This window comes from Barbatula barbatula, assembly GCF_947034865.1.
Source record: "Barbatula barbatula genome assembly, chromosome: 11".
Taxonomy (NCBI): domain Eukaryota; kingdom Metazoa; phylum Chordata; class Actinopteri; order Cypriniformes; family Nemacheilidae; genus Barbatula; species Barbatula barbatula.
Genome location: NC_136774.1, coordinates 23,547,704 through 23,559,578, shown reverse-complemented (window position 1 = coordinate 23,559,578; position 11,875 = coordinate 23,547,704). Strand labels below are relative to the sequence as shown.

Sequence of the window (11,875 nt, the reverse complement as noted above, 5' to 3'; positions counted from 1 at the left end):
ATTGTGATGTTAAAATAGTATAATGATGTAGTATAAAATAATATGTGTTACAAATAAAAACAACAGTCATCAAGTCTTATGTCATTTCTATTTTTGGTTTATTTAAACAATTTCACACCAACACCATATTTATATATAACAGTAAAGCTAATGAACACTACATAGCTCATGAAAAGTCCTAAACAAAAAGCACTAAATGAAGTATGCTTTATAAATAATTGAGTGTTTTAAAGCATGCTGTACATATATATGTGTGCGTGTAAGGGCGAGAGAGCCGCATTAGGGCCGTACGGGGTGCGAGAGGTACGTGGTGTGTTTGGACTGAGTCTTTCGATCAATCAGCAGAATGGGATTCTGCATATGATGCGTGATCATCTCCTGCAAACTGCTGAAAAGCTGAAAGAGAGACACGGTTTATTTACAGATCAAAGGAGTCGTGCAGTGATGGAACATTAACAATCTGCATTTTAAAAAGGTGGACTGGAAAGAGTTTGTGTAGAAATTGCAGTTTGCCAGTAATTTACGGTAGATTTACATTTATGTCATTTACTGGCAACCGTTTGTTCAAAGATAAATGATCATTAAACATTAACAAGTCTTTATCCTTACAAAAAAACCCATATAAAATAACAGCCTCGTGCAAAGCATTCTGGGAAGCAAAATTTGAAAAAATTATTCTGGTTCCCAGAATGCTTTGCATGAGGACTTTATTTTATCAAGTTTTGTTTGTAAAGATAAATACTTTTATTAGGATTAAGCTCAGTTTATACTTGTACTAGTTGCAAATTCAGCTAATATATGTATAATTTGAATTTATAGTCAAACCTTTGACAGGCATTTTAGATTTTGGGACGAAAAAGCGTCCGCTGCGGAGAGATTTGAAGAGGTGATCATCACAATCTCAGACAAAGTATGTTGGAGAAACAAGCACATGGACATTCAAACAGCGGATTGATGTTTATTAACTGCCCTCGTGCCATCCAAGATGTGAATGACATTGTTTCTAAAGTAGAACAGTAAAGAAAGTCTTTATCTGAAATCGCAGGTGTTGGTCGTTCATACAACCCAGGCAACACAAACCTCATGATAATACACAGAAAAGTCTGCCATTACAGTTAATTTGGCCATTAAAAATGACCAAATTAACACTCACGGTGTATATCTAATCCACACTCTCAAAGTGTTGATTATATACACACTGTGAGAGTCAATTAACATTTTTGTTAATGTTTAATATTCATTTATCTTTGAACAAACTGCTGCCAATAAATAAGGTGAATATAAATCTACAGTAAGTTACTGTCAACTAGCTGCATAACAACAGCAAAAATGTTTACAGGGAATCTATTTAAAAAAAATTGAAATCCAAATTTGGAAAAATAATAAGAAAACATATTTACATTTCCTATATATCTTCTTATCACTGTGCTATGATTGTACAGAATAAAGAGTGAATAGAGATCAGAGAACTCATCTACCTCTTCGGTCTTTTTGCCCTCTTTTCCAAGAGCGTACAACTGCGAGTCCTCTAGAAAGCGCACAGGGATGTTATAGACTGTGTTATGATAAAGGACCACCAGCGTGTAAGGTTGACGTCCGTTCTGAGAATTACTGCACCTGACCAGAAACGTGCCGTCCTGCATGAAAACATCAAGTTCCATCACTATCTGTTGACCATGAAATGCTGTGCTTGCGTTTCTGATCTGGGCATATGTTTCATAAGCATAAAAATCACAGCGACCACAAAATAAATCCCTGATATTAGGATTAAGCTCAGTTTATGCTCGTGCGTGAGCCACGTACCCTACACCGTAGACTGACGCGCGCGCACCTCTCCAAAAAATTTAACAACGCGCCAACTCAACGAGGAAAGCAAGCGCTGTGATTGGTCTGTTTGAACCCCTCCCTCAGGTCATAAAACTCTGCGATACCGTCATGTTTCATCAAACCCATTTCCGAATGAATTATAAGTAATTGATTTGTTCTTCTGTTTTTAACGTCTCAAGCTGCAACAAAAGGGACTGTTTACCTGCCGCTATCACTGCTAATGCTTCTTCTTCAGCTCTTAGTTACACAAACAACACAAGTGTGTGGCCACTGACACCTAGTGGACGCGGACAACGACACATAGGTAAGAAATGAAAACCGTCACGTAGACGACGCGTAGGTCTAGCGCAGAAGTAAAAATAGGTCTTTAGAGTTAATCTATAGTTTAAAGTATAAATTACAGAATTAATCATATTTAGTAGGAACGCTAAACACTTAATCCAGATGTACAGTAAATCACAAATATAAACACACAAACCTTTTTAAATCTGAGAACTGTTTCCTCTGCAGCCTTGCGTTCACAAACCCCAGCAAACCATGGCATGTCCTGAAGCCCCACCTCCTGCTCATCATAACAAATCAGAAGCCAATCAGTGACATCACAATTGAAAATCTTCACATAGCCCAATCACAATCAATAAACACATATTACTCTGTAAATTGTTCATAAACATGAGTACCTGTGCAAAGGTTTGTGTCACAGGCTTTACTCCAAAAGAGGGCGCTGAAATCACACAAACTATGGTTGATAGACAGCTGACAGTAATTATGTATTTTCGCATTACAACCAAAGGTGAGCAATATTATTTAAACGATTTTTGTTTTTGTCCAATAAAATTCTGTATTGAAAGTAAAAGCCTGTTAACAAAGGATGGAAAACTACATTCTGATATGATAGAAGGGCAATTCCAGCATTATGGATGTGAAATGTAAACGCTCAGAGAATTTATTCAACCATCTGTATTTCACAAAACCATTGTCGATAGAGTCTTAACATCACAATTTTTGAGTTTTAAAAAAGGGAAATAAACATGTGTTATGGACGTGAAAAAAGAACGACATGGTTTTTGAGAGACTACATACTTTGTATGATTTCTGTAAATTAAAATGTACAAACGTGAGGCAAAAATACGCAACAAATGAAGGGATGTCTCTTCATAGAATATATAATTCGTACTTTATTTGATTTGTTTGATAATGCCAATTGCCGGACAATGAAAAATGATGCAGTAAAAATACAAATAATCGTATATAAACTTTAAGAGAGACCTCACGTGGCTATTTTTACCACCAAATGTTGAAATCTGTGCTGTTGGTGTAGAGAAAACCAACGATTCTTACAGCCAACATCAGCTAATGGTGATAACGGACACATTCACTGATCTTGATCATTACAGATGGTCACAGACATACAGTGAATGAATAAACGTTCTGACCTGACTCCAGAGATGAAGGTATAGATGGCCTGAAAACACACAGAACATACATTACATGATATACATATATAAAACTACATTCGTGTGACTGTTACAGATGTGGAAATACACATGTGTTGAAGAACATAGGACTTTTATTTTGTTAAAGGAAACTCGTGCCACAACGAGCCTTTTTCTCAAGAATCGGAAAGTATGTCACCGCAGGGTAAAGCAACTTCTCCTACAGATTAAATCCAACTGTAATAGAATAGGCTTGTGACATTTAAAGCATCTTACGTTGATCTTTTTGTGACTTTATTATATATTAAACATGAAAGTTAATAGTGTTTTTAGTTTCTACACCCTACCTTGCGTGTTATTCAGAAATGTATTAAAAAAAAGAGTTCAGTGTTAACATTTGTTTTAAATAAGATATCATAAACTGCTAAGGTAAGGTTTCTTTGTTTATTGAAATTAAAACACGATTCTTCGCTCATTCATAATAGACTACCAAATGTAAAATGTTCAAACTTAAATTGTGAAAGCGTCATAAATGAAGTGTTGTAAAGTATTGGAGTAAATATAATTAGTTACTCTACTTCAGTATCTTTTTATCTTCTTTGAAGTTGTACTGATTATTAAAGATATTAGCAACATTAAAGGCCATTGCACATTGAGTCGGAAATTTGCATCCGAAACGTCTGGATGTTAAAAAAGTAAATAGGAACTCACGTTGTGTCAATGTATGTGCAAAGACCTTTACTCTCTTCTTGACTACATTTTGAACAAGTATATGTACTCTTTACTCCACTATATTTGTAATAACTAATACAATAACACATTACATTTTGTCACAATGTTGAACTTTTCTGAATTATTATTGATATTTACAGGGTAATGAAGTAGCTTGTGGATTTCGCCCTTACTTACTAAAACTTGTCAACATGGATTCTTTACTGTATGTGAATGCGAGAGCGTTATCAGTTATGTGTTTAATGAGGACACGACTGTATCCGGCGATGGGGCCAAAACCAGAATGTCCAGTGCAAAAAGGCTATGACAAAAACCCCCTCTTAGCTGTGGGGTATGATCTTAACTTTAAACAGGCGGTAATAAGGTAGGCTACTAAACTGGTTTACAGTATTTATACGAAGACATTTAATCCAGACACACTTGTTAGACTTGGGCTGTGACCGGAACATCGTTTGCCCTGCGTTGAACGATGCAGAAGTCAAAATCCCAGAAGCATGAAAAAGGCTTTCTGATGAACGGCTGATCATCTCCAACACACAGAATAAAATTCACTGACGGTGGATTCGGATCTATCACACGTTCTAAGAAAGATTCACACACACCTGCGTTTAGGTTCTTTGGAGACGGGTGTGGGAACGACGGGTTTATGGGCTGGTACAGCTGGGGACAGGTGGCCTGAGAGTGAGGAACGTTTCACCTCGGCTGGAAGAACTGAAAATTACAATACAAGATCTCTCACACCTCTACATGTCCTTACACAAATATGACAAAACTGTAGCACAAATTAGAATGTGACAGACTGCAGGTGAGTGTCAGGTGCACTTTTACTTTATATAAAGTATATAAAGTAACACTTTGGCTTTACTGTATATTTGCATTGCCTTTGATCCTTTTGTCATAGTATTATCATCTGTAAAAATGAAGATTGCCCTTCATCTGCTCATTAAAAGTCCGTTATGCCTCCTAAACCCAATCCACATTTTTAGGAGGCCCCAAAGTTGTCCTGTGCCGACTCCCTGCTCAAACGAACCGAGAGACACTAACCTTTATTCAGACCTTCTCCGCTCAAAAGTGAACCCTAAAAGAAGCCACAAACAAATCGTCTGTAAAATGTTCATTCACGACTGTACAGTATAAATGTGTGATGTTAGTTTCACGTACAGTTTTGGCTCCTGGAACAGGTGGTTTCATGCTAGAGAAAAAACAACATGATAAGCTGTCTGATTCATGACTCATAAATGTGCGTGTGTGGTTAATGTCTACATGTGACAGGCTCACATGGATGCTGGAGGGTCTCGTACGACACTTTTAGGAGGCACTGGTGCCATGCGAGCAGAACTTCGGGCTGGAGGAGGACAATCTACAAACAAAAACAACATCGGTTACTAACACAAACATGATCCGTGTCATCTGTGATGTTTGTGAAGCACAGACCCGCAACAGGCTCCAGATACGTGTCATCCTCCTAAAACACACACACACAAAACACGCTTGTGAAACCTGAAAAGAATTGAAATCAGTTTGCTCTAGGTTTTCAGAAAACAGCCACGCTCACCTGTCCTTCATTCGGGTCCAAGTAAACGTCTAGAAGCGTAAAAGTTACAGTAAATAAAAGTGCAGCAGGTTGTCATCAACTAAACAAATGTCATAGAAACAGAGAGAGAGAGTTTGATGTTTGTTGTTTTGAAATCACCTTCATCGTGTTGTGGGGCCGGTGAAGGTCTCGGGGGTTTCTTTGCTGGAGCCTTTTTACCAGGTTTGTCCTTACGCATCACTTCAGGAGCTGATGACAAAAAGATTCCAAATATATACAGACGTTTACTGTATATACTGTATATATATATATATATATATACAGTATACTGATGAAATTAGGGGATCTATGACAGACATTTATACACATTAGGGACCCTGGACAACGAAACCAGTCTTAAGCCTGATTCACATTTTTTTCACGTTTCTTTTTTCAGACACGTCGGCGGGACATCAAGATGAAACTTTTTAGAATGCCGCACGCGCATGTTACTGCAATTAAGTAGTTTTTCTATATACTTGAACTTTTATGAGTATATTTTCAAGTCTTATTATACTTGTACTAGTTGCAAATTAAGCTAATATATGTATAATTTGAATTTATAGTCAAACCTTTGACAGGCATTTTAGATTTTGGGACGAAAAAGCGTCCGCTGCGGAGAGATTTGAAGAGGTGATCATCACAATCTCAGACAAAGTATGTTGGAGAAACAAGCACATGGACATTCAAACAGCGGATTGATGTTTATTAACTGCCCTCGTGCCATCCAAGATGTGAATGACATTGTTTCTAAAGTAGAACAGTAAAGAAAGTCTTTATCTGAAATCGCAGGTGTTGGTCGTTCATACAACCCAGGCAACACAAACCTCCTGATGATACACAGAAAACTCAGCCATTACAGTTAATTTGGCCATTAAAAATGACCAAATTAACACTCACAGTGTATATCTAATCCACACTCTCAAAGTGTTGATTATATACACACTGTGAGAGTCAATTAAATGTTTTAACACTGACAATTTTGCTGTGTATATTAACGTTTTATGAAGTGAATCACATCATGGAAAGGGACCACTCAAATGTCATCCATCGAGATACAACCATTTGAAAATCTGAGGGTGCAAAAAATCTAAATATTGAGAAATGGCCGCGCTCTATATTGTCTTACCGCTTTAAGGACGTTGTGGAGAGTAGATGAACCCAAAAGCTTGAAGAAATGAAATTCATATAGATACCAAACATGAGTGGGTAATTCCCAAAGAGTGGGCAGCAATGAGTGTAGAAGTTTGTAGACGTGTTTCTGGCGATTTTGCTGCGTTCACTTACAAAAATATATTTACATTAGGAAATTTACAATATATCCTCATGGAACATGATCTATACTTAATATCATTTTGCTCCATGCAATGTTTGTTGTCTATTTCTACAAATATTCCCGTGCTACTTAAAGTCGGCATGAAATTAATCATTGTAATTGTTTTACACAGAGGTGAAGTATTTATTATAAATTATTTAGCCATGCACATCATTATTTTTTATTAATTTGCACTTGTAATCTTTGATCAAAAACGTTTAGCCCCCCTCCCCAATCAAAACGACCTCTCTTCACTTCTGGTCAGGAATGGCACGAGGCTTTTACCGATCCAATCAGTTGCGAGTGGATGAAATCGAGTCCCGCCCTACACTATGTTTTCATTTCAGAAAAAGGATATTTGCTACTTCCATTTCATGCCGACTTTAAGACTATAAGTTTGGTGGTCCCGGGTCACATTTGATCTGAATTACAAGCATAGAGCTTTAGAGAAAATCTCAGAGATGACTCTGATCAAAGCTCTGAGAAAGCCGAGTGAAGTCTCATCAAGGGCTTACGTTTGTGATCGTTTGGGTCGAAGTAGAACTCCTCTGGATCATGTGGTGGTTCCGCTTTCTAGAAAGAAGACAAAGTTAACACTGTGCTCAGAGGTCACATCTTAAAGGGGAGATATGCCTTCTGACTTCTTTACAATGTTAAACGTGCTGTCTTCTCATGCTTAACATGGTCAACTTGTCAAAATACGAGTTGGACGTATAACGTAGCATTTCTGTGCCAGATACACTACCCCCAAGGTTCATATAGGTTTTGGAAAGTATTTAATGCGCCGATCGATGTATTGTGTGATTAGTGCAGTAACATTGGTGTGTTACCATGCTTTTGCCTGCAGGGGGGATCTTGGCCGGTCGTGGGGGCGGAGCTGCCTGTCGTTTGGAAATAACAGGGTTTGGGACTCGGTTTGGAAAACCTACACACGTGTGCCACAGACAAAAAACTGAAATATAGTTTCTAGCAGTATAAAAAATAAACTACAGACAGACAAACATAAAGATTACAAGCTGTACCCAGGTAAACATCATCCACTTGGCGAGGTTGGACACTTATAGTTGGACGTTCACATGGCGGAGCCTCATATGTATCTCCATCTACATCATCCTGCAAAAAAGTTGCTCAGGATATTTCTTACATGTGCGTCCGACTGGGAACATGATTACAGGATGAATGACAGACGCATCAGAATGACGTTATGAAACGTTTCAGAAATCCGTAAGCATGTTAAGGGAAGTGATGAGACACATTCTGGTGATACATAAAGGAAGTAAAACAAATAGAACAGTTCCCAGCCTTTCATCAACCGTGTGTGTGTGTGCGTGTGTGTGTGTGCGTGTTCAATACTTACAAACTCCCCTTCCGGCCAGCCACATCCAGAATTGTTTTCTACTAAATTCCCAGAGTTAAAATCAAGGCAAACAAAACACAAACAAATAAATCCGGCAGACTAATACAATAGTGTTCTCTTCTTATACTGCTATACACTACTTCATACATTTATTAACTGGAACTGAATGTTATTATCACACCTGTTCGTTTGGGTGGAGCGGGTGGTCCACTGTGTCTATACCACAGGAAGGACAGGAGATCAATTCAACTTTACCACCAGATTGACTGGAAATATGTTTGATGGACATGCAAAGACTTTCGTACTTACAGCACAGATGTTTTCAGCTTCCCGAGGAAACTCTGGAGACACAAAATAAATCTTTGATTGTATAGTGTCTTACTGTAAGTCAACTTATTTGTGACAAATCTAAGACCAATGTAATGAAAGTTTGCAGAGCTATAGAAGAACAACATCACTGTTATCTTGCTGTGCAAAAACATTGAATATAAAAAGCACCATCAAATCTGAAAAAATCTTGTTTTATTCATGTTAACTAATGTAGTTACTAATGTTAACAAATAACACATTTTTGTTCAACGCGGCAGGAACACAAGGGCTTATCATGGTTAGACAAACACACACACACAGAAAGGTGAATGTGTCTTTGTCACAAGTGAACAAGCACTTCTCACATAAATCACCTGACCACATGAGACCCGACCTTCATTAAGATGTGGAATAAACTGCACAACGACCTCCGTGTTCTGCTTCTCACAATAAAAATCTAACATCTGCTCATCTTATCTCTTTAAGAAACGACTGATCACATGTGAGATTGCTCTTTAGACAGTTTTAATAATGTTTTGGTAAGAAACTCAACTTGAAAAAACAACAAACACGCAAGAAAAAGATAAACGTTGACAATCGCTGTGACGAGAGAGATATGGTGAAGCTGAAACTTATTTTCCGGCTTTTATCAGATCGATGTTTCTATTGCGACAGACAGAGAACAATGTGACTTTATATGTGATGCTAATGAAGAGCTGAACGGTCTTTAACGCTCTGACATTATCAAGGGTATTTGAGTGGAATTGATCAGTTTAAAACATTATATATTTACATTTACATGAAGACATTTGGCAGACGCTTTTATCCAAAGCGACTTACAAATGAAGAGAACAATTTGTGATATGATATGATACACAAACTGACACATATGTTCCAGATTATTCATCTTATATATGAAGCTATATAAAGGCTAAATGTGTTACCACCACTACCAACAAACAAACAAAAGTCCATTAACATATGAAACCAACTCAAAACCCTTTCATAATAAACAACTTCATGAACAAAACTCATAGTGCCTTAATTCATACTTCAAGAAGAATACCTTTTACGAAACCTGTTTGTTTTTAAGTAATATGAACATTGAATTTATCAAAATAAATAGCAGTAATAATATTTCATGCATTAAAAAGTACATTACCATGATGCGTGCGGTCTCTAGTTCATCAAGAAAATTTCTGCTGTCGGGTCTGAATGCAAATCTTCCAGGACTTTGTATATGAGGCCGGTATGTAGCGTGCAGGAGGTGTGCGTGTTTCTCTGTGTATTTGCATAGCAGGTGGATGGTTTATCCCTGTTAATAACAGAGAGACCTTGAGCGCTCAAACGCTCCGCTAGACTCACGTCTGATGACCACAGATCGAGCAACGTCAGGAAAGAAGAAGTGCCGAACCTTCAGAGGAACAGACTCTGATTACATGAGACATCAGATTATGAAAATACTGATAATAAAACAATAAACGCACAGACAGAACAAGTGATCAAGATGTGTACTGGCATCCAGGACCTGACCGCCCTTAGGGTATATCTTGCGATAACTTCCAGCTAAATGTGCGTTATCCAACTTATTACACGGCTGAGTGAATTATAATTGACATGAAATATTGATTTGAAAGAATTCATTTAGTTTAAACACAACATGAGAAAAGAGTGATGCATTAACCAGCAGAAGATGTCTCGCAGTACCCGGAGTGTTATCAGCTTAAGTGGTTGTTGTTATCAGAAGATAATAGATCTCAAAATGATGCAACCGGAAAATAAAACAGCAATACAAGAATGTCATGCCACTGATGTCTAATTTAACAGAACTGAGAGAGAGGCGCGATGTAAAACGGCAAAACCTTTTTATCAAAATGCATTTTTTCGAGTTGGATATGACCATTACTCACTCAACCCCAGCATGATTTTGTGAATGTGTGATGTGTGCATTATTGGATATTAACTGATGTGTACATCAGAATCAGGTTGATTTGTCGTGTTCGTGTGTTCCTCCAGCATCTGGGAGCTGTATCAAAGCGGGCCTGTGTCTCATGTCCAACCCAAAATTGTAACTGCGATGCTTGAGATCCAAAGACCGATCCCTTGATTTAAAACGGATACTCCACCCAAAAATGAAAATTCTGTCATGAATTACTCACCTCTAGTTGTTCCAGACATTTATACATTTATTTGATCGGTTGAACACAAAGACAGATATTTTGGAAGAATGTTAGCAACCAACAGTTCTGAAGCACCAGAGACTGCCATAGAAGAAAATGCCATAGTGTTTGTTTGTTAAACTCACCGGATTTTCAGGGAAATGCTCGGAGGAACTGAATCTGTGCTATTTCAGCGGCACGACTGCTGTCTTACTGACTACAACACTGCATACAGCAAATAAACTCATAGAGAATAACAACATAAAGCCGTTTTGTGTGGTATAGAGTTGTGGTTTTTTTTTATATCAAAACATTTCGAACACCTGTCAACAAAAGTCAAAACACTCAAAATAAGCTCATTCCACTGATGACTTATTCCTTTATTTATTCTAACACCTGCTAGTCATAGATGCACAACATCATATAAATAGCATAACTAACGGGTCGCGTTCAGTCTTTATTTCACACACGTCCGATTGTCTGACCACAGAAAACATGTCAATGATAGTGTTTATAATATAGTACTTAACACTACGTGAGCCAGTAGGGGAGAAGCGAAACAGTCCGAGTCCCACCAATATTAGTCGGAATGCAAGTATGATGCAATAAACATGTTAATTTTACGCACGGTGTCATTAATCGACTTGCCGCCGACAGTGAGTAATGGCGCGAGATCTTTATTTAGCCGGTTATATCCATATATATTCAAATGAATAAGATAAGTTGCATCACACTTACCTTTCTGTACAGGCTACACAAAACTAGATCTACTGCATAAAAATACTTGCAAGACATGTACTTGTCATTTTGTCTGTATTTGCATGGAAGCTCTTGCTGTTTGCAAAATTGCATTTGCTTCAAACTTTACATTATTCTCAATGCAAATTCTCTAAGTCTGCAAACACTGACACACTGTATACATAGCACTTTGTGTTCTCACTTCCTGTTGTCTTTGGGGTTTCTGATTGGCTGAAGGATCATACTGACATCGCCATCAGAACACGTCAGAAATCATTTCTGCGTAGGATTTAAAATAGTTAATGATTCACTTGAAGTAGTAGTTTAAGATTCATGTACTTCAGTGGTTTATTGTGGTGCTTCCAAATGTATTTATCCAAACGTTACATATATCACATAATAAACATACAGATGTAAATTCATCACATT

At 37.6% G+C, this 11,875-nt stretch overlaps 1 protein-coding gene across 5 annotated transcripts; it reads right to left on the bottom strand.

The window, feature by feature from the left end:
- Window positions 1-104: 104 nt before the first annotated feature.
- LOC306901056 (B-cell linker protein) lies at window positions 105-11,646 on the bottom strand. Of its 5 annotated transcripts, none has more exons than XM_079468547.1 (20): window positions 11,447-11,646; window positions 9,712-9,963; window positions 8,550-8,581; window positions 8,422-8,456; window positions 8,241-8,281; window positions 7,906-7,996; window positions 7,714-7,808; window positions 7,399-7,456; window positions 5,689-5,778; window positions 5,551-5,579; window positions 5,430-5,460; window positions 5,274-5,355; window positions 5,157-5,187; window positions 5,040-5,073; window positions 4,598-4,706; window positions 3,264-3,292; window positions 2,508-2,551; window positions 2,306-2,389; window positions 1,479-1,637; window positions 105-396 (listed from the first exon to the last, which is right to left on the bottom strand). In XM_079468547.1, the coding sequence occupies exons 2-20, from the start codon at window positions 9,712-9,714 to the stop codon at window positions 280-282; spliced, it is 1,194 nt and encodes a 397-aa protein (XP_079324673.1). In that variant the 5' UTR covers window positions 9,715-9,963; window positions 11,447-11,646; the 3' UTR covers window positions 105-279. The 5 variants fall into 5 exon arrangements, with proteins under 5 accessions (XP_079324673.1, XP_079324674.1, XP_079324671.1 ...); XM_079468548.1 differs by lacking the exon at window positions 11,447-11,646 and adding an exon at window positions 10,709-10,832; XM_079468545.1 differs by lacking the exon at window positions 3,264-3,292 and having other exon boundaries at window positions 2,508-2,583; window positions 11,447-11,644.
- Window positions 11,647-11,875: the final 229 nt, after the last annotated feature.

Bases quoted from the DNA above. Each gene is read 5' to 3' on its own strand.
- LOC306901056 (XM_079468545.1), bottom strand. The intron at 5,074-5,156 runs GTACGTGAAACT...GGCTTCTTTTAG, and splicing joins CTGTTCCAGGAGCCAAAACT to GGTTCACTTTTGAGCGGAGA. The intron at 397-1,478 runs GTAGATGAGTTC...TCTCTCTTTCAG, and splicing joins AGGGCAAAAAGACCGAAGAG to CTTTTCAGCAGTTTGCAGGA.